At 35.8% G+C, this 23,950-nt stretch overlaps 1 protein-coding gene across 4 annotated transcripts in view; it reads left to right on the plus strand.

Moving 5' to 3' along the window:
* cdin1 (CDAN1 interacting nuclease 1) overlaps positions 1-23,950 on the plus strand; it is a 211,600-nt gene that overhangs the window by 167,646 nt on the left and 20,004 nt on the right. For 3 of the 4 annotated variants that reach the window (XM_072569047.1, XM_072569045.1, XM_072569044.1), the window contains one exon: positions 1,279-1,384. In XM_072569047.1, coding sequence (XP_072425148.1) covers positions 1,279-1,384 — 106 coding nt within the window. Of the gene's footprint in view, positions 1-1,278; positions 1,385-1,704; positions 3,314-23,950 lie in introns of those variants that run through there. The other variant, XM_072569046.1, reaches the window with a different exon arrangement.

Raw genomic sequence — 23,950 nt, forward strand, 5'->3', positions numbered from 1 at the left:
CATTTACTCCTCCTCATCCCCCAAATCATCCTCAACACACATATCAATCTTTTCCCTGCTATAATCGGTTCTGAAGAAGGGTCACTGGACCCAAAATGTTAATTCTTTCTCTCCATAGATGTTGTCAGACCTACTGAGTTTCTCCAGAAATTTGTGTTTCAGATTTCCAGCACCCATGGTTCTTTGTGTTTTTTTTTACTACTTCGGCTCTTCCTCTGTTCTGAAGAAGTCATTGGACTTGAAACATTAATGCTGCTTCTGCATCCACAGCTGCTACCAGACTTGCTGACTTTTTCAAGTACTTTGTTTATATTTCAGATCTCCAACATTCACTGTATTTTGCTTTTATATTATCATATTTCATCTCTTCAATGTGGCAGCCAAAATTGAAAAATTAGGCTACGGACATCGTGAAGCCATAGAGTCTTTTGGACTTTTGCTTGATCGCTTTCAGATAACAAGTACTGTTGATGCAGAACCTTTTGTGGGAATTAATACATTTGAGTCCATTCATTAAGATAAATGATACATTCTACGTGAAGAGAGAACATTCACAGATTGGGCAACTGTTACTCATTCTCTGTTCTTATAGTAATAAAATAATGCTAGTTTAGTTTATGTAAATTTGATATTCAACTATACAGTGCAAAATTAATTTAGCTTTCCTTCATGAAGGTATATTTAAACTTGTTTCTATAGTTCAAAATAATAGGTGAACGAATACCTTCCTGGGAGACACTCAAAATTTGTAGAAGAACTTGTCATAGAAGTGCTTTGCAAAGAACAAGGAATGGAAAACTGTTGAATGTAAATTTTACAAACCAAGTGGATTTCTCCAGTCAAAGTTGTTCTATTTTTGGTAGAAGGATGCTACCAACATTCCTATTTCCTTGAAAGGTTTTAAGTACCTATTTGATTTACACTGGTGGATAAATAACCACGAGTGAATCTGAACATCAAGAGCTCTTTTCTTCAGATTTAGTCAATTGCATGATAGTAATTAGGTACGAATTACATGAACTGGTTAGATGTTGTTAGAATAAATATTGAAAGTCATAGATGACATATCTATTTACTTTAAGATTCAGAGCTGTTCTTGCAGTTTCCTCCGCCAAGACTGCATGACTTCATCAAATTTGGAGCTTAATGCAGTCTTCAATGGTAACTTTTAAAACTGTTATCTTATCTAACAATATCTTAAGTAATCTAATTTATCCTAGAATATTAGAAAGACACTTCATTGATGAATGAAGCTTAAAGTTAAGGTTTTTTTTCTAGTTGTTGAAGGTCATGTGATTCATTGGATTGAAAGCAAGGCCTCATTTGGAGATGAATATAGCCACCAATGCTACTTGCAGGACCAATTCTGGAGCTACTGGAACAGGTACTATCCTTTGTTATGTAACATTTTGGTATCTCTTACGTTGTATGATATCATCAAGGATTGTAATTGCTGCACCAAAAAGGAATATATGTACAGAAGAAAATCTAAGAAATGCCTTTCTTATTTGCATGCAGTAACAATGAGTGAATAATACTGTCTTTCTGTTACTATTATTGTCAAGACTTATTCAAACTGAGCTCTATGACTTTATATGTGGATTGCGTTTTGGATTGTGAAATAAGTCTCTTTTCTGTTAATGTCCCCATGCTAATTATAGTTCTTCAAAATATTTCCATTCAAAATATTTTTTAAAACCCTAGTTTCCAAATTGATATCAAGAAAGGAGGAGAACTATGATCAACTTGCATATGTATCACCAAGGCTTTGCATTGGATCTCGGGTTTACATTGTGCAAATATTTCTTACAAGAATTATTAAAGAGAGGCTCAGAGTTGTTTGGATTCAGAAGAATGGCAGAGTACCTTTTTTTTCGCTATGCAAGTAGGTAAACTACATGCTGCTATTAACAGATTACTGTTCATCACAGTCAGCACAAACATGATAAAGTGCTGACTGGTCTTAAACATGAAAAAGAAAGCAGTCAAATTTTTGATTCAGTGTAAAAGGAAGGACAAGGACAGCATTGTATTTGGAAAAATAGTCTAGTTTGATTGTAAGTGTGACCCTAAGTGAAATGAGCCAGATGGCTTTCTCATCCCTACATTTTTATGTCCATGATCTGCCTCTTTGCTTAAATTTCTGCAGCATGTGACCAAAAACAGTTGAAGGTGACCATCTTATGCAGTGTGAAAGAAAGGTAGAAAAGCATCCTGGCTGGTAAAACGCATAGGAACAAAAATCTTAATCAACTTTACCAAAAGGCTTTATTCATGGTATTTGTAAAATTACTTACTTGCTGAATAAGGATCATTATTACTTGCACAAGTTATGGATTATGACAGATGTTACTTGACTCAGAGTCATAGGGATGTACAACATGGAAACAGACCCTTCGGTCCAGCTCGTCCATACTGACCAGATATCCTCACCTAATCTAGTCCCAGTTGCCAGCCTTATGATTATATGTGTTCAACAATTACCTTGTAAAACATGTTAGTATATTTTTATTTAGTAGTTTTGTGCCATCCTTGCTTGTTCATAATTATTGTTCCATGAGTCATAGAGATGTACAGCATGAAACAGACCCTTCAGTCCAACTTGTCCATGCCGATCAGGTATCCCAACCTAATCTAGTCTCACTTTTGATTACTTTAAGTAAAATGATTCATTTTAGTTCGTACAAATATGAATTGTCCTCAGAGTTGTTTTGGCAGTTTATGAAAACAAAAATTCATTAATATGCAGAGCATAATTTATTAAAATAATATCCTCTCTACTGTAGTCCTTGTGTTTTCGCTTCACCTTCTCCCCCACCCACCCCTGCTAACTGAGATTCCCTGATATGTCTTTCAAATTCTGGTACTGAATCATACAGACATTATATATTAGATGTAGAAACTGACAACTTGTCATGCAAAATGGAAAAATAATAGTCCTTTCTGCTAGAAAAACAATTTGCATTGAATTTCGGAATAAATCTTGATTCGATTTTTATTTTCCTGACTTTAATGTTAAGCAATTCATTAATCTACCATTCTCATACCTTATTGGTCAAAGAGTTTCCTATGTGAAGGGAATTTGGTCTAAAACCATTCAAGCACATGATAACCTTTGCTTAAGTTAGATGTTAGTATGTTATATTACAAAAAATGAAACTTATTATTTTTGTTGAGATATGTATAATTTTTCTTAAAAGGAATGTTCTCTTAAGCCAACATTTTTATGTCATTTCTTCTGTAATGTCACAAACAAGTCTACATAAAATTCCTGCAATTTTGGTGTTGCTCTTCAATAAATTGCTCCCCCTTATTTTCTGCTTATTGTTGTTTTCATTTGAGGATTTGGCTATCAGGTTTGATAGAGTACATGGCATTAGATTAGATTAGATTAGATTACTTACAGTGTGGAAACAGGCCCTTCGGCCCAACAAGTCCACACTGCCCCGCTGAAGCGTAACCCACCCATACCCCTACATCTACATCTACCCCTTACCTAACACTACGGGCAATTTAGCATGGCCAATTCACCTGACCTGCACATCTTTGGACTGTGGGAGGAAACCAGAGCACCCGGAGGAAACCCACGCAGACACGGGGAGAACGTGCAAACTCCACACAGTCAGTCGCCTGAGGCGGGAATTGAACCCGGGTTTCTGGCGCTGTGAGGCAGCAGTGCTAACCACTGTGCCACCGTGCCGCATATTACAAACTACTACATAGATTCTGGCTCTTGAATACTAATACAATTTCTGAAATTAACTAAGATTTAGTTCTGTGCTGAAATCCTTTTACATTATTGTCAGTTCAAGTAAAGACAATGCTTTTCTGTAGGTCATGCCAAAGTGATTTCCTGAGTCTTTATAAGAGTACTTTTTTAAAAAAAATTGTTTTGCTTTAAGGGTTAATATTCAGTGTTATCTTCCTTTTAAAGAAATTGTGCCTCAAGCTGTTCCCAAGAACTGTAAAACATTTCTTCAGTTTGGCATTAAGACTGCTGTAAAATTATTTTGGCACAAAGGCAAAAATGTTATTCCATCCATAATTTCACAGAAATAATCATGGTACATTTATCTTACAATTAACAATGCATGCGTCACAAATCATATTTGTGCAAATGTAAGAAGTGACACTCCTGAAGATTGGAACTTGCACACAGTGGTTAGAATTGTGGATATGGAGACAGATTGATTAAGGTAACCTCTGATTTTATATTAAATTGGCACAGATCCAAATGTGCCAAATTGAGAGTGTTTTGGAATATTGCATGTCTATAAAGATGTGGTAACTTTATGGAAAGTTGGAGTAGTGGTTTTATACATTTGCGGTTTGGCAAATACACTTGGGAAGGTTATGAGTGTCAAGCTGCTTGAAAAACTGCTCATGCATACCTAGCCTCTGTTGGCTTTATCGGCACTCCATACATGAAGAAATAAAAGGTCATTCTTCTTCTTGTAGTGCGGATGGTTTGTTGACATATTTTGACACACTGGTGTAATGCTGGCAGTGTCTGACCTTAGAATAGCACCATGGGACTGTAGGTCAGGCCAAGGCTGCATTATTGGCAGGCAGGGTGAAAAAACCAATCGCAGTACTATTAATTTTCAATCGGAATTGGCGAATGCATGATAAATGTTCAGTCAGCACAAGAAGACATGTAGACACACATTTCAAAGATGTCTTTTCTTAAGAATGTTTCTGTTGCTTGCAATCATACAGCAGGAAATAGTTGGATGATGTGATAAACATTCCGACGCCATGAGGTTATTCCTATTATTTGTCATTATCGTATTAATTTCTGCTTAAGCTTTGCCTCCAGTTTCTTTCTTTGCCTCCAGTTTCTCGGAGTCAAATGCATGGGAATAAAAGCAGATTTCCAAGGCTCACCCATTGTAAGTCAGAGACATTTTATATTTGTTTTTTCTGTAACCTCTTGGGAGAATTTGAAGTGCAGTAAGGGAGGTGCACTATGTTACTCTGAACTAAAAGAGCCGCCAGGTTTCAAGTCATCATATTCTCAAAGTAAATTTGTTGGAGCTTTGCAGTAGAAGGTATTAGTCAAAAAAAAGTTTACTAATTTGAATATTGAATATGGAAAGCTATTATACTGATTTAGAAGCTGTTTCCTTATCAGATGCCCAATGGAAATAATTAAAGTAATGGTGATTATCTTAAATAATGAATTGTGTTGAATGCTCAATTCTGTGATCAGAACACTTTTAAAAATTTTATTTTATCTCTGACCCTGTGAAATATGGACGTATGTAACTACAATATTGTTTGATATACACATAAGTTGTAGCAAATGTTGTACTTGTTTAACTAGATGTACACATTTATATATCCAGAAAAAAGTGTGATTTCTACTCTCTCCAATATCATATTGACAACATTAATTGCATTATGAATTTAGTCGATTTGGTTTATTTATTTCCCACTCTGCTTGCACTGAGCTGTAGTTTCACTGTTTGCATGCAGTCTCGTTTAGTTGAAGCTGTCATGTGGTACAGAAAACGCCTTCAGCGTCCATCAGCATTACTGCAAGGCTTCAGCTCCAATTTTCATGTTATTTTTCATTCAGATTAGACAAGCGTCTGAGTTTCTGTACTATATGAGCTGACAGCATAGATCCTGTTGAGTTTGCCAAAGGCCTGGTCACAGACACTCTGCTATGTCAAAGAATGTCAACCTCCAGACCTTGCGATTCAGACCTATATGTAATTTTTAATTGACATTTACATCTGACATTTTGAATGCATTCTTTATTGTTGAAATCACATTTCTTCAGGAACAGTAAAAGACTGCTCCTTGGGGCTTGCTACACTGCATCATTTCATACAGACATGATGTTAGGTTAAGTTCTGGAAGTAAAAAATGACATAATCCTTTTCTCCTGATTGGATTGATATTATTTGCTCTAATACTTAAAACCCTGAGGCTTAAATGTATATAAGTATGCTGAGAACATACGATGTTTACAATATCATGTAAAGTTTTGGGTAACCATTCTAAATAATTATTATAATACTGAACCTTAAGATCACCAACTTATGACATTGCAAACAATAAGTCATGGAACCATCCTTCAGTCTTCCCCAGCTTTAACACTGTTTATCATCTAGGACCATTGCTTCCTTATTTTAGTTTTGTTATTAGCATTGCATTCTGAGCTACCCCATTTCCTGCCTTTCCTTGGTTTATTTCCTTTCCACAGTTCTTGAATATGTCATCTTCCAAATCTGTGACCAATTTTCTCTCAATTCCTAGTTAGGGTTCTTTCAAACAGGTTTCTGTTAATTTACAAAATACTGAAACAGCCCTAATCAAAGACCACATCATTATCAATGACGCTGTGTGACTGTGACCATGATAAACTATTTTTCCTCAAAATTTTGACCTGTTTGCAGATTTTGACATGGATGACCAAACCGTCATCTTGTCGCACCTCTTCTTGAGACGAATCTATCCTTACTTGATTCCAGTCCTATCCATTCAGTTGTAACCAGCTGAAATAGCTTCTGCCACCATTCTAGAACCATTATCTGTGGAGGCCTCCATTGATCATCCTTGGTCCCTTCCTATTTCTTTTCTACACATCGACTGTCAGCAACATAATCTGAAAGCATTACTTCAAATTCCATTGTATGCTGATGACACCCAGGCATACCTCACCACCTCTCCTCCTTTTCACACCTCTCATATGTCATCACTTCCTCCAGTATCCAGTATTAGATGAGTTGAAATTTCTTCAGCTATACTTTTGAAACACTGAAGCCATTATCTTCAGTCCTTCCCAAAATTTCCATTAACTGAAAAATTGGCAATACATTAGCTGAAATTTATTTGTTTAAAAGTATTTTAATAATTTTATATATACATAAAAATGCTTTGTGATGATGCAGTGTAAATGTTTCAGACATCAAATTAATAATTCTGTTATGCATACTTTGGAAAAGAAAATCTTACCAGTACTTCATAAATCATTATATTGGAACCATCACTTTGAGAAATAATTCTCATCCTCCATCGGAGTATAAAATTTAAAACTATTTGCTATTGTAATGTTTGAAGAGCTGCAGAAAGAACTTATACAGCAAATGTTTTGCAGGATTTTCCAAAGCTGCTTTATAAAGGAATTATGAGAATGGTTTGTGGCATCAAATATAAATTTCTGCAAAACAGAAACAGCAAGTTAATGAGTCAAATAAAACTATCAAGATTAGAATGGGATAAACTGAAACATTATTTCTTTGTTTATCTCCTCGATCTGGAAATTGAACATATTTCGTTACTGTCCTTTATATGGTTAATTGATTGATTTAATCGTAAAATAGCTGTAAAATAAAAACGTTGATGTTTGCTGAGTATGAAAAAAAATCACTTCATTTTCTTAATGCTACAGCACAATTGCCTACAAGCATTCATCATTGAAACAATAGTTTGGCAAACTGGTAACCTCATAATAAAAAAAATCGGTGGAGTGATGGGTAATGAAGCTTTGCTTGTGAAGACAGTACAAAAATGCTGTCGGGTCCATTGCATGAATATTATGGCAGGGGAATCAGTGAACTTTCTCAGCCATCAATCTTTTTTCATTTCCTTTTTCACATCCAAATATTTTGAAACATGTTCTACTAATTGAGTTATCTATCTTTGTAACTATCTGAGTTGTATAAAAGTTTCCTTTACATACAGCCAAATCATAAGTGCATTAATAGACATACCCTGGATTTTCATGAGAGATTGTTCATTGCTATTGTTCTTTCTGTACTGTTAAACAGAGCATACTATTGTATGCAGTGACTATTTGATTATCTTCTTTGGCCTGTGATTATTTGAGTCCTTACTGATACATTTTGATGTTGCCCTGAAAATTACTTCCTTTGTTTTAGATAATAAATATATCTTTAGCCAGAGACAAATACTTCAGAGCCCAGTATTGTATTTATATCTCAATTGTCAAATTATTACTCTGCAGCTCCTTTGATATGTTGTATTTTTATTCAAATAAAGAACTTGTGAATTCCTCATGGGTTGCATGTCAAAAAATGTCAAGGGAAAGAGATCTGAAAACTAATGCTATAGGGAGATGTTTCCTATGCAACAATTTTTGAATATGCGGTTTCTATGATAAAGAGGTTATCAGTTGCAATAGTGTCTGCGCTGACCTTCCTACATCTTTTGTCTGTATGTCAGCTCCAGTTTCGTTACTAAGTTTTGATGTCTAGTTAGCCCTTATCAAATCTAATGCCATCTGAAGTACTAGACTTACAGTATACACATGACTAAGATCAAAATCTCCACAGCGTATTGAACATTATGAAGACTGGCTGATATTATGTATTGCAGAAAGTAAATTTGTTGAATAATTTTAAAGACTGTACACAGGAACTTATAGAGAGGATTTTGGCAGTATTTATATCTGTTTAGAGTTGTTTGAGAATATGAAGTTCTAACCACCTTGAAGCAGTCACTTGCTGTCCAGAGTTAATCAGCTGCGGAATTTGTAAACTGCACATGTGTCAAAGTTGAAAATGTTAGCAGTCAAATAGAAGCTTGAAAAGGTTATATCTGATAAAAGCCGTCAGCAGTTGACTGAAGTGATTTATGGGAATGTAATGGCACAAAATGCCTCATTTATCACTCATATGTGGGTAGGTTAAAGTTTCTAATGTCGTATGTTATAATCATTGACCACTTGGAATTGTCAAAATGGTTCAGCGTTGACCTTCTTACTTCTCATTTCAAATTGCTGTTGTTTGGTAATGGTAATTTTCACAGGGATTATATTACTCCAGCAAATTTTGTATGGTTTCGTTTAAAGCCATTCACAGCTAAAAGTTTTAAACAGCGCATCATTGATAAATTTAAAGCATCATTAACTGTTGTTATGGAGCATTATAAATTAATTCTAAATGTTTTTGATTTAGTGAAATTAGCTATAAGCTATTAGATGATATTTTTCACAAGTCATACCAAGAGTATTTATATTGTCATATGGTATCTTGATCTTCTCAAGAAAATGATTGTGTTTTGCAAATACTTCAGGTATTTGTAATTTAGTTTTACTGAAACTAAGTTGCCGATCGGATCATAATGTATCACTTGGGGGCAAATTGGAATATGTGCAAATAAAAGCTTTTAATTATAGTGCTATCTAAACTATCTAACTGGGAAATAAACGAGTGCTAGCTAACTAATATGTACAGTATAAAACTCAAAGTAAAAACTGGCCACAGCAAAATGAATTTTAAAAGTTGTGTCCTTCAAAGAAAAATGTTGCCTGTATAATCTGGCATCCAGATTATTCCCAAAAGAAAATAATGATCAATTAACTATCCGTGACTGCATTAGATATTAATGATGAATTAGATTTTTCCATTTATTTTCTAAAGGACAGTGAACAAAACAAGCAAATATTAAAATTTTGATTTCTGGTAAATAAAAATGTGAACACTTAATCTTAAGTGGGTATTAATTTACATTTCTGAGGTAAAGGGCCCAAAGGGAGTATGATGAGAATAAATCTCAAAGTTCAAAGTTTTTTGCATGCATACACTTTGTGAACCAGCTAAAATAACTTAGTACCTTCATAATTGTCAATGTTGCTTTTCCCCGAACTAAGTTTGTATGTTTGTTCTGCAAAATCCAACTTAAGATCAAGATTTGCATGCACCCAAGTGATCCAGACACACCAAATAAACCTTTTTAAATATCAGAGACATTTTTTTATGTTTCTATATCACATCAGAAATGTGAAAATTGTGACATTTTGCTGTTTGCTGTAAAATAAGTTATTTTACTTTGATCTCCTGCATTCAAATGTGTGATATTTTATCACTTGGAGTACATTAAACCCAACTGAAGTGCCTGTAAATTCAAGTACTGGGAAAATATTTCAGCACACATATAATAAATCATTAAAGAAAATATGTCTCCACATGATTACTGTATGATAGAAGTAAAATAATGAAGTATACCTTTAAATAATATTAAAATCATTAAGGAGAATTCTGCTAGTAAGCTGCATGGTGCAACATTGCAGATGCTTCATATCATTAGCATTTATACACAATGCAAAATTAAAATCTTTCCCAAAGACTCTTAAATAAACCAACTACTACTATGTTTTAAATTTTGGTGTATAAATATTTCTGCATTCATCAAAATTTTAAATTTGATTCATATATATGTATTCATAGCCAGTCAGATTAGACTAGTGATGTTACATGAATGTCACTGGACTAAGAATCCAGAGGTGCAGACTCATGCTGAATATGGGTTCTCATCACACTATGGAAGTTGGCCTTTAAACTCAATTAGCGTACTCAGTGAATGAATCAAAAGAAATCTGGAACGAAAGTTACTCCCAATATCACCACCATCAATTGTTGTGAAAACCCATCTGATTCATTGATGCTCTCTGTGAAAGGAAACAATCTATCCTTATCTGATCCAGACCCAAAACAATGTAGTTGACTCTAAACTGTCCTCAAGGGGCAAGTTAGTTATAATTATCAATGATACTCACCTCTCATGAAAGCATCCTTTTTTAAAAAAAAAGAGTTGACTTAAATTAGGCTAACAAGATTTAGCCAATTTAGTGACTTAGTTCTGGTCACAAATCAAAGATGTTCTCTTGCATCACATTATCATACAACCACCTGGATTCTGTTGCACTTTATTTTAATTCATTTTATAATCCCTCTTATTTCTCACTTCCCTTTAGCTACTATATTAATCTACCATTTACTGTACTGTGCATTCTGTTAACATTTGGTTTATAAGATTACACAAGCCTACTAAATTAAACCTCATGCTCAATCTCCAAGTTATGTCAACAGCTGTACAAGGCCTTAGTAAGAATGCATCTGAAATACTGTGTACATTTTTGATCATTTTACTTCAGTAAGGATGATGTACTTGCACATAGTGAACTTAACTGATTTCTGGAATAGGGGTGTTAGGAGGAATGCTTGAGCAAGTTGGGATTCCATCCATTCAAGTTGAAAAGGATGAGAAGTATTTTTGCTGAAACGCAAGACCCTGAGTTGAATTGACTTAGTAAATGATATTTCTCCTTATGCAGAGTCTAGAACTAGAGGACCCCCCAGTATTAAAATTGTGTCCCATTTAAAGAAATAAAGATTTTCTTTTCCACAAGCATGTTGGTTTGGCCACTTTGGGAAAATTACATGCAGTTCTGGTCTCCTTTGTTCTGAAACTTGAAATGGTTCAGAAAATATTTCCATGGATGGTTCCAGGGTTGGAGGATTTGAGCTCTAGGGAGAAGTGGAATAGGCTGGGGCTGTTTTCCCTAGAGCGTCAGAGGCTGATGGGTGACCTTATAGAGTTTTATAAAATCATGAGGGGCGTGGATAGGGTCAATAGACAAGGTCTTTTCCCTGGGATGGGGGAGTCCAGAAGTAGAGGGCATAGGTTTAGGGTGCGAGGGGAAAGATACAAAAGAAACCTAAGGGGCAACTTCTTCATGCAGATGGTGGTGCGTGTGTGGAATGAGCTGCCAGAGGAAGTGGTGGAGGCTGGTACAATTGCAACATTTAAAAAGTATCTGAGTGGGTATATGAATAGGTAGGGTTTGGAGGGATATGGACCAGATGCTGACAAATGGGACAAGATTAGGTTGGGATATCTGGTCAGCATGGACGAGTTGGACTGAAGGGTCTGTTTCCGTGCTGTACATCTCTACGACTCTGACTCAAAAGGGTCATTAGTCTGTGGAACTTTCTTCCCCAGAGATTTGTGGAGACAGTCATTGAATATATTCAAGAGAGATTTTGTTAGATACTTGATTGACGAGGGATCTGACCAGGCACAAAGTGGAGTTCACACCATAACCAAATTAACTGTGATCTTAACAAGGTGCAGAACATACGTGAGGGGCAAAATGGTTCATTCCACCTTATTTCTTGTGTTCCTGTACTTTTCCTCTGAATTTTTTAAAGCTGTTGCACAAATCCATGCCTGTCTTTCATCCAACTACATATTTGAATCTCCCCCATTAATTTTATGTTACTGTCACTGAACTGAGCTGGCTTTAGTCAGAGTGAGACATGATGCATGTACTTCAGTATCTTTTCTGCAGCCTTTGATCACATCATCCTTCTCCAAGCCTTTTCTTTTTCTCCTCTTGGCTGTTACTTACCCAACCAAGCCAGAGCATCTTTCTCATGTCTGCTTCCACACTTAGTTCCTGAGATATATTTCCTTTATTACATCCCTAGTATGTTGTGGTTCTGTTCGCCAAGCTGGGAATTTGTCTTGCAAACGTTTCGTCCCCTGTCTAGGTGACATCCTCGGTGCTTGGGAGCCTCCTGTGAAGCGCTTCTGTACGGTTTCCTCCGGCCTTTTTAGTGGCCTATCTCTGCCGCTTCCGGTTGTCAGTTCGAGCTGTCCGATGAGTGCCATCCACAGACTCTATCAACAAACACATCGACCTGGACCCAATATACCGGCCACTACAGCGGACAGCTCGAACTGACAACCGGAAGCGGCAGAGACAGGCCACTATAAATGCCGGAGGAAACAGCACAGAAGCGCTTCACAGGAGGCTCCCAAGCACTGAGGATGTCACCTAGACAGGGGACGAAACGTTTGCAAGACAAATTCCCAGCTCGGCGAACAGAACCACAACAACGAGCACCCGAGCTACAAATCTTCTCCCAAACTTTGAACATCCCTAGTATGATCTGCATGCTTTATTTTGACAGTACTGTTCATATGGTTGTGATCAGCTTCTGCATGTATGTTGATGATGCCTAGCTCCACTTCTGTGCTAATTCTTGACCTCTCTATTGTTTCATCATTAGACTGCTTATCGGATATCTAATCTTGGATAAAGCACAGCTTAATCCAGGTAATCGTTGATTTGTATAGGATCAGAAGTAGCCCACTAGACTTTTGAACCTAATCTAAAGGCTGAAACTATCATCCTTGGCACCAGCTATGATCTCTGTATCCTTCCTACAGATTCCTTCCATGTTTGTCTTAGTCTCTGGTTCATCCAGACTGTTTGCAATTCTTTTTTCCCCATATTCTTTCTGCTTTACCAAGCATTGAGCTAATTGATTTTTTTTAAATCCCTTCCTAAATGGAGCAATGTATAGCAGTGTGGTCCCACTCATTGAGAGTACAAATGAGGTGATCCTGATAAACTGCTAGCTTAAAAGTATTCATTCTACATTCTGCCAAGCAAAATATCTCATACAATTAGAAAGGTATGCAGAATTAATAAAGGTGGAAAAAGAAATATGTCGTGTCATCAGCCATTTCTTAGGTAAGTTGGAGACACATCTTTCCTCTTCTGAAAGGATAGTGAAGGTCATGAAAAATTTCAAAATGTTTTACAATAAACATAGCTACAGTTACAAGCATACAAATTAACACAATTGTTCAATGTAGACTACCCATCTATTCCTGATGAAGAGCTCCTGCTTCTCAGATGCTGCCTGACCGATTGTGCTTTTCCAGCACCACATTTTTCGACTTTCATCTCCAGTGTGTGCAGACCTCACTTTCTCCTGTTTGCAATCTTGGCATCCCTATTTGTCTCTAAGCTATGCTTTCAAATAGCTGTTGTGTTCATTGCTTGCCTCTGCCAAATACTTTATTCATGGCGTAACCACCTTGACATTTGGCTGTTGCAGTTGTCTTTTGGCTGATAGACCAAAAGCCTATGCAACACCGGTGATTTTGCTGACTTACCTTGCTCCCAGTCACTGACCAAGTTCAAATTTAGAATTCTCATCTTCACTGTTTTACTTTTTTAAGACCTTGCTCCTCCCTGATTCTAAGTTCCTCCAGTCATACAACCACTGTCTCACACCATCCAATTCTTAGTTTCTGTAGCTCTGGACTTTTGTGCAACTTTCCCATCCCTAAGCAAACAATAACCATGCATTTGGCCACCTGCCCTCATTGACCAAAGTTTCCTTCTTAAATTCTTCTGCTTCTCCATATCTTATTTTAATACCTTCTTTACGACCTATACCTTTTAAACCAAGTTTTTTTAAATCATCTGTTGTGATGTTTCAGTGGTGATAACTGAATTGATGGTATGAAAAAAAACTGTTTATGGTATGAAAAACAAAAGTGCTGTATCATGGTCCAAAGCTGATATGCTGTAAAATCTGCCCCATTTTTATTTGAGGCTAGATTTGTATCATCAAGGTTTATTCAAAAATCTTCACATCAGTGACTTGGAAGTTGCACTTGCACATTTCCTGTTGATCCAGGTGACCTTCACGATTAGTTTGAAGAAGGTACGATGACCAGTGGGTAGAATTTAATCTTAACCTAAGTAGCAAATTTTGAGATTTGTAGCTCAGGTTGAGGTTCTGGATGTAAGTTTGCTCGCTGAGCTGGAAGGACAATTTGGACAATTCCTAAATTGTCACATGAGCGGTTTAGCTTGCCATTACTTGAAGAATAACAAAATTCATATTGTAGCAAACTTCTGACAACAAAAGATCCCTATAAGTGAGTATTAGTATTACACAAGCAGTATTAAAGTTGCACATGCTGATAAGTGAAAGTATAACTTCCACAGTGGCTTCCACAGGTGGCTTCCCACAAGTACAAACATCAAATCGTTGTGTACCTTGTTTTGCAGCCTCCACATGAAAGTTATTTGTGAATTGGACGGTATGCCTCTCCTTGAATGTCCTTGTTATTATATCTAGACAGGAAAGATATTATGTTTAACAGTCAGTTTCCAGTTAGTAGTCATAATGTCTACATTGTGCAGTAGTCATGCATACGTTCCTTACCATGTGAATGATGGCAATGAAATGGTAATTGCATAAAAAGCACGCACTTCTCCCTTGATGCCATTTGTAGAGCTCATCCTCAGTAATCCCACTGTTCTGCACAGAAACAGAGTTCAGGATTCGAGGAACTAAGTCAGGGAGGAACAAGGTCATAAAGAAGTAAAACATTGAAAATGGGCATTGGACTTTTGAAGGTGGTCAGTATGTGGGAGCAAGATGGATCAACAAGATCACGGGTTCAGGAGTGACTTGTCCCTTTCCAAGTCTCTTGAAAGATTTCTTTCATCTAACTTTAATGTCTTTCATGACTCCAGGGCATCTGAAAGTGTTTTACAGGAACTTTACTTGGATGAATACACTTCAAATTATGATGGAAACATGATAATGAGCAAAACAAATGCTGATAGAAAGGAGTGAGATAAGTTGTCAAATCATCAATGTTTCTTTACCTGATTAAGGACAAGAGCTCCCCTGTTAAGATTTGAAATAGATCTATAAGATTTTTTCAGTCCATGCTGGGCCTCAGTTTAATGACTCATCTGAAGACTAGCATCTCCAACAGTGTAGCATTCCCCACAGTAGAATACTGTAATAGATTATCTGCTCAGTTTCTGGACTGAGTCTAGGCCAGACAGTCTTTTGACTCAGGCAAGGTTGCTTCTTACTGAGCTGTCACTGGCATACTTTGAAAACCAGAGAAGATGCTGGAATCCAGACCAAAGTAAGATGCCAGAGCACCACCAGTAACTCCATCATTGAATCCCACCATTCATAGAGCTGACCAGCTGCCTATGGTTAACCACATTAACTTGGTGTTGTGTACCAAGACCTCTCACAACTCCTCCATGCTATTTACCATTGTGTGCAAGCTTGTTATCAGGTTGACAAGGGCACTATAAGGTACTGCTTCATAATAATTGTTTGTTATGTGTCATCTGGGCCTTTAAATTCTTCATCTGTACCATTTACAGAAGATCTAGGATGCAAGCTTGCCTTATGGCAATATTCTTACTGGACTATCTTATCACCAATTTTTTTGTGTGTCCTTGTCCGAAAGGGAATCTCCTAGTGATCATCCATTTAATTATGTCTCAAAAGTACACAGTGCCCATCTCCAAGTTGGTACTCCATTATTAATATGTAAAGCAATGCTTTTAGAGAACTCCTCCTCTTTTTCTGGTTCTGTTGAACCTGAAAGGAACATAGTTCAGAACTGAGCAACAACTCAGAACACAAACACTTCATCATGCATTCTGTGAGAGGTTGATATTTCAGTGGAAAGAAAGAAAAATAGTAAGTAATCCTGCAGGATGAATGCTTGTGAATAGACAGTAACCTTTCTCCTCTCTTTGCCTCCTATCTTTGCCTTTGTAGCAGCATTTTCTAAAAGAATGAAGGTGGTTTGGTTTTCAAGTCTAATCGGTAGTTTTGAGGATGTGCATATCAGGATCAAATCATTTGAGGTTTGTGTAAACGGTGGTGTGCAAGAGCAGGTGTGGTAATGAGGACAGTTGCAGGTGCTAAATGTTATTTTGACAATAAAAGAAGCTGGAGTAAATTGTGCTGTAGTAATCAGATGTGTTGAGAAGACGGAGAGGGCAGGATTGTGAGGGCTGGGGGCTACAGGCAATGTAAGATGAAATAGGGAATGAGAAGTATGAGATTGTGCAAAATTAAACGGCCCTTGTCAGGTCAGTGTTTTTTTTAAACCAGGATTGCAACCGTAATCTTTGTGAAATGCTTTTATCACTGACCTGCTCTCCCCACAGGGGTCCTGCATGTGTCTTCCCATTAGCTGGAAAGAATATATTTCTTACCACCTTTATATAAATCCTCTAAAACAATGTTTAAAACTGTGGACTATCTTATCAACTTTTCTGCTGCCTCCCACCAAACAGTTTCCTAATTGTGACAGGATGCAGCCTCAATGTACCTCCCCTTTTTTTAAAAAGTACAGCCTTCCTTTAAATGCTGTCAGGAGGTGAGATTCCTGATCCATCACTCCTCCAAACAAGTGAGTTGTTTATGAGTAATCTCCCTATTCAAAACACACGAAGTGGAGATGCTAATTTTGCATAAAATAAAGCAAAGAACTGTGGATGTTGGAAGTCTGAAACAAAAAAAACAAAAGTGGTGGAGGAACTTAGCAGGTCTGGCAGCATCTGTGGAGAGGAAACAGAGTTAATATTGTGAGTCCACTTCTGAACAAGGGTCACTGAACTTGAAACGTTAACTCTGCTTTCTCTCCACAGATACTGCCAGACCTGCTGAATCCCTCAGCATATTCTGTTTTTGAGCCAATTTTGCATGTTCCCTATCCAGGTAATTGATGCACCTGCCACTTTTGCACCCAATTATAGCCAAAGCTAGTTTCTAAGAGAGAAGAATTGCCACTTGGACAGAGGGATCCATAGATTCTGTTCTGTTCCTAATCTAATCCAAACAAAAAAAATTGTAGAGTTGTTTTCTCTTCAGAAGTTTATAAGCGCATTTTCTTCAGCTTTATGCTATGACAAATTATTATGGATAAAAACGAACGTCTTCATGTTTTGGATGATTATGTACTTCCCTTTACTGTACACTCAACAGATACACTATGCAAAATAATAAAAGTACACACTAGAAAATGCATGTGTTTCCTTAATATTAACAGCTTGATTTGAATAAGTTTCTTTGAGAATAGTAAATATTTTTCAGTGCTGAAAATTATTAAAATTATTGCTAAAACCCTGTTGGAAATTATTTCTACCGAGCGTCAATATTTCTGGCAGTAATAGACTGATATTGAAGGTGGACTGAAGGATTAATAGTTTACTGAGTGGATTCTATGATTATTTTGCCTTTCCTTGCCTGAAACTTGCCTGAATATTGTAAAATTCAGAAGCCTTTCATATGCTCAGTATTCTGAGGTAGCATTTTGGATTTCAGACTGGTTTTCAATGTAAGTGTTTGGAAGAGGATAGACAGAGTATTAAGATACTTTCAGTACGATGTATGTCAAAATCAGACAATTCAGTCCATATATCTGGCTAGAATGTCATTGAGTGTAGCTGGGAAATTCTTATTGCTTTAGTTAGGCAGCAAATCACTGCATACGTGAATCCATGTATCACTGTTCCTCACTCAAGAAAGTGCAAATTGCGTGATTCATTTTTCTTTTTGATAACTGAAGAATTAACTTACAATGTTTTTTTTGTCAGATTTTTTGAAATTTATGACACTTGGTGCAAAGTGTCCTGTTTGTTTCAGTGGTGACTTTCCAGTTTTCACTTGATGATGTGATCAACAGTATTTATCATTGCTGGATTCTGTCTGGAAGTGACTAATGTAGTATGACTTTGCTATATGGATGGATTATGAATTGAATTATACCCACACAAAAGAAACAAGCAAGTTTTTTTTAAATAGTGTTTTTTTTAAAAAAACACAGTAAAAACGAAGTGTGTCCTGCAAAACTTGTGTTTATGGGAAAGTTTTTAATACATTGTTATATGGGGGAGCAGGGTTGAAGATTTAATATAAAGTACAGTGAAATATTTATTTTGCTGGTGGCAGGTACTGAAGATACCTGTAAATGTGATTAACTTACATAAATCCGTTTTGTGTTGAATCTAAATTATTTTTAGGATAATATCTGACAGCTCTCAATGTATTAGTCAAATACAGATTATTCTCACTGTTACTGGAACATAAACATATGCAAACCCTCATGAAACCTTTCACGTATGAAGAATTTTATGGTGAAGCTAAAGATCTTGATTGTGAATTTTGATTTCATGTACTTTTCAGTATTTAACAAAATACTGTGATGCCTTGTGAAATGAAAATCTTTTGAGCTTTTGATGACATGTAGGTTAATATAACATCCACAAAAATGGTCTATTAAACATTTTAAGTATGGTGGATCTTCACAGGAGAATTGTAGACATGGAAAGAAACTTTGCTTGATTTATTTTAATCATATAAAATTTGAACTTTTCATTTCTCGTACTGGTGCAGAAATGCTCTTGCTGTCCTCCAAAGGGATAATGTACTGTGGATTTATCCAAAAAAAAGTAAAACTTGGCACAAAAATAAACTATTCTCCATTAATTAGTTGTTACAAGGATTGTTTTTAAAGCATTTCATCTCATAGGCAGTGTATTTCTTTTAGTTAGGCCAAAACAAATAAACTAGTCTGTCAAATCATGATTGCATTTTGGAAAAAATCAAATAATTGAACTGCCCACATTTGAGTTGTGAGACATAATATATCTTTAATAAAATACATTGGTCATAAGTTAAGCATAATCATGGCATCAAAAATCATAGTTTTAAATATTAAGAGGGCATGACTTATAAATAACAAAAAAAATCATTCATTTTATGGAATGTGTGCATCACTGGCTGGCCAGAATTTATTGCCCGTCCCTAGTTGGCCTTGAGAAGGTGGTAGAGAGCTACCTTCTTGAACCGTGCTATATTTGATATGTTTGATGTAAACAAAATAAGCATGAAAAGGTAGTTAAAAGTTGGTAGCAAATTTGCTTCTTTTATTACACTGTTCAGATGGTTTTGGTTTGTACGATATAGGATAGTCAAAATGAAATCTTGCCCAGGAACAATTCTCAACCACCCGCTTTTCATTTTAAATTATCTTGGATTTTTTTTAAAGAGGAAATAAATGGTATTCTAACACATTTTTAAAGAATTCTCAAGTAAAACTCTTAAGTGGTTCATTTTACGTACACACGCACAGCTAGCTTTGTAGTAAGTGACAGTGAAATGCATTAAAAGCCTTAATTACAGGGCAAGGGGAGAGAGAAAGTGCAAGTCTCTCAGCAGATGATCCTTCAATGGTACACTGAAGGTTAAAAATGAGCATTCATGCGTGATTCAAAGAACTGCCAGGAGTAATATAATGCGATGCTCCATTTTGGGTCTTTGAAGGCTTTACAGTAAAATATATTTAATTAAAGTTTAATCCATGTTCTGTTCTGTAGATAAGCCCAGGAATGCCTTTATATTGAACTTTGTCCAGAATCCTGTTAAAGGAATAAAATCTTGCAGAATAGGTATGGAATTAAAGTTCTGCAAGTGGTTCCACAATAACCCGACATCTCTCTCTTACAGTCCGTAATGATAGAAATCTGATCTGCAACACCTTTTGTTTTTATTTCTTATAAATTATTCAGTGAAAAGTCAAAGATGTGCTTTTTTTTCTTTATGGCTCTCAGCTATGGAGCACCTTCAAGTCAGACTAATTGATAGGCAACTGCTTTGGTGTGGTTTGAATGGTATTGCTGTTGGCAAGCTTGTAGACAGCACAGTCTGTTGTTTATAAATAACCCTGACTTATTCTTGTTTTAGAGCCCAATGTCCCTTCCACAACCTTGTCCTTTCCTGTGTAGATTTGTTAGCACTGTTTGCCTTCACCTCAGTGCACAGCAATCAATTACACTGGCCAGTTAGTCGTCGTGGTGAAATGCACAAACTGCAAGGTCTTGCAAGACTGTCCTTTTTTTATATAACAAACTTCTTTCTTAAAGGTACCATTCCACCGACAAAACAAATTGTCATTTCCTTTTAACACATTTTTAATAAATTTGTTTCAATTTGTAAGCAATTCAATTTTGTTTTAGAGAAATAATTTTATATCAACTAAGGCACTGGGTATTCTGCTAAACAGCAATTCACCCATCAAGCATGATTAAATAGCATAAACAAAAGAACAGATATTTTACCACATCCCTCTTCAACTAGTTTTGTTTCATTACCTTGTCAAGAAGTTGTCATTTTAAATAAAAGCATGAAAATGTCTTAGTGCTCAGAAGGTTAAACAGTTGACTTTGTTGAAACAAGAGGTCAGCTAATTGCAACTTTCGATTGGATCATTCAGTATCATAATATAAATTGCCTACTGCACAAAATGTGGACTTTCTTAGTTAGTAACGGTTGTGGACAAGTCTTAATGTACTAATCATTGTAACCTCCTGAATCTGGTTTGTCTGCTTTCCTGTTGGCCTGAATATCAACTTTAACCTCCAACCTTCTCATTCATGTATCACTGCAAATAAAACTGCAGAGGTTTGACAAGAGGATATAAAATCACCGAGCCAATGTGCAGAGATCTACACATTATTTTCTTTAACCTAAATTTAAAGTTTCTATTGAAATATTCCAGTTTAACATGTATTCAATGATTTTGTTTCAGTTCATTTTTTTTCTTTTTCCTTTTTGAACGTGAAGGATTTAGGTTTGGACTCTTCAATTTTCTTGCCATCGTCCTGTTGTATTTATCAATCTCATGCTTTGTTCACAGTGTTGTACTTCTAAATGGCATTCCAGGTTGAACATTTCTAAAAGGCTCGTCACATATCAGAAGGCCAAATGATTTTACATGATGCAACACATTCTAAACCTTCTACACTTACCGTATATAGTAAGGTTACTATCTGAGTACAATAATCTTACACATAAAACATGTGAAAATACTAACTTCTGAGCACATCTCAATAATGACAAATCATTTACTTTATCAACTGGCAAATAAGGTGATATGGATAGAGGTAGTGAAGCAGGAATTTGGGTTAAAGAACCACTGCTGACAAGAACATGACTTTGAGTTTAACATACAGCAGCAACACTGTACACATCATCTTGAAGTGTGTAGCTAACTTTTCTGCCCTCAAAATCAAAAATATGACATATTGGCAAAGGCCCATTAGGACGTTAAGTCGGGTATTTATAAAGAAACATTGATTTTGTTGTATTTTCAGTATAATTTTCTGTATTTGTCTGCAAACAGTTGCATGTTAACAGCTGACATTTGTTTGGAAATCTACTTTTAATCTTTTTTTCATACATTGAGAGTTCACTGAAAACAATTTATTATTGCTGCTTTCATTTTTAAAGACATAAATTCAGTTTATATCTGTTAGTTTTGGATACAATGATTGCTGAAAACAAAGAAAATAGATTTGTATGCTAGTGAGATATGATCATTCAAAGACGACAAAAAGACAATAGAGGAATTAAATGGAATTAGAGTTATTCCTGGTGTCACAGCATTTTGAAAACTTGGGTTTCATCTTGTTGTATCAAGTACTATTTGTCACAAATGGAAGTATTTTTGTCAAGGGTTAAGGAATTTAGTGATACATTGAAGCAGGCTGAACTAATTGAAATGTACAGTATTTGAAAAGTACATTTGTTATAGGGCAGGGAAAGCTACTCTAGTCTTTTCTATCTGAAATTTAAGTAACATTAAGAAACAGCACACTGTTAATTGTGTTTTTAATGTTTATACATACCAACTGACAATATCTCATTTTTAAAAAACTTTAACGATGAAATTATGAATGCTGCTAAGAATGGTGAATTTTGACCAGGAAAGCAAAATGTATTATTTATGAATAACAGAAATAAGAGAGCCCATTGAAAAGCTTCTGATGTGAAATCACAAAATTGGTTGATATTTTAATAACAGTTTGACTGAGAACATTCAACCTTTATATATTTGTGATGTGTGGACAAATCAATCCCCCCTTTTAAAAATAACTAATGAAGATAATTCAGAAATGTAATTTTTATTTGGATAACCTAATCAAATGAACTGTCAATCGCAACTTTTTCAAACTCACCATTGGCAAAACATTAAGTGTTAGTTCTTTGAGCTTTACTATGCCTTTATGTTACTGTATGCATTCTGCAATGCTAATACAGTTCACTATGATCTATATTAGTACTTCCTTACCCCTTTTGAAGCAAAGCTTTTTTTGCTGAAATATTGACAGTATTCACATTTACATAGATGACAGCCCAGAAACTGAGCAATGATTTCTGCAATTGCCAAAGTATTCTGAAAACTGATAAAAGCAGGAATATAGCTTTTGATGGATATGGTGTGCATACATGATTTGTGGAACATCTCCTGCTGTCAGAAGCTTGGAATTTGCTGAATATTTTTGTCTGCTCGGAGAACCCAGGATTAACATCATAACCATCTCTTTAGACTTCAGCATTCAAATCTTGCATTTAATAGCTTTTTAAAGTTTTTTTTCTAAACAGCAATTAGTCTCATTTATTGCAATTTTCTAGTGCCAGAAGTCGCTCATTGAATTGCTGTTTTGTTCATATTTGGCTTTGGCTTTGCTGCATACTCATTAAAGGACCAATTAATGTCACCTTTAGCTGAAGACTATTCATTTTTATTGAGAAAATGACAGTTGCTGCCATGAGTAGTGCAGTGTAATATGCATTAATTGCCCTGTAACGCTGGTAATTACAAGTTTTTCAGGGCTCTCGGTTAACTGTCATGTCCAGACAGGAATGCACCAAAATAGATTACTCATTAAGGAAACCTGTCCTGTTTTCCACCCTATTCCCAGTGTTAGTTTTTTAAAAAATAATTCTGATTCTTGAACAAATAGTTGCCAAGAGCAATTTCCTGTAACAACTTCCCTCGGATGGGTTTTTCAGCCATCACTTCATACTGCGGTCAGCAAAGAGACAGGGTGCAATTCATGCCAGCGATCATGACTAAAAGTCAAACAGCAGCAAATAGAGAGGGTTTTTAAAAATGTGCAACCTAAAGTTTTAATTCCAGCTATAACAGTACTTACATTGATTTTTTTACAGACTTAATATTAAAGATTAGGTTGTATTGAGGAATGACATTTATTTAATTGTTATTTTTGTAAATTTTAATGACACCACATTGTATACATTTGTTAGATGGTGTATCAAAAACATGCAAAGTGTTAATGGCTGTTTTATCTCCACTAGCTTTATTGCAAGCTTCCTTGTATTCGAACATAAAGAAATACAAGCACAGAGACCTTATCTTTCTGACATCTGTGAAATTCACCAGCAGTAGTCATAGTTTTCTTTTCATCTCTGCATAGAACTGACCTAGCAAATGAAAATCTTTATCTTAACACCTGCTTTAGGCACTCCATTTTTTTCCCCTTAAATTAATTTTGTCACGGCCTTTCAAACTCTCTTTCACTGATGGGATAATGAAAGTAGAAGGCACAATTTGTGCTGACCAGGTACCAACTGCCAGCACACAGCTGAGCATAGTTAGAAGAGAAGGAGCATCATATCAATGATTTACTCATTACTGTAGTCATTAATAAAAAAAGACCTTGGTGTATTTATCTGTTTTTATTGGCATGCAT

This window comes from Chiloscyllium punctatum, chromosome 4 (assembly GCF_047496795.1).
Source record: "Chiloscyllium punctatum isolate Juve2018m chromosome 4, sChiPun1.3, whole genome shotgun sequence".
NCBI classification, from domain to species: Eukaryota; Metazoa; Chordata; class Chondrichthyes; order Orectolobiformes; family Hemiscylliidae; genus Chiloscyllium; species Chiloscyllium punctatum.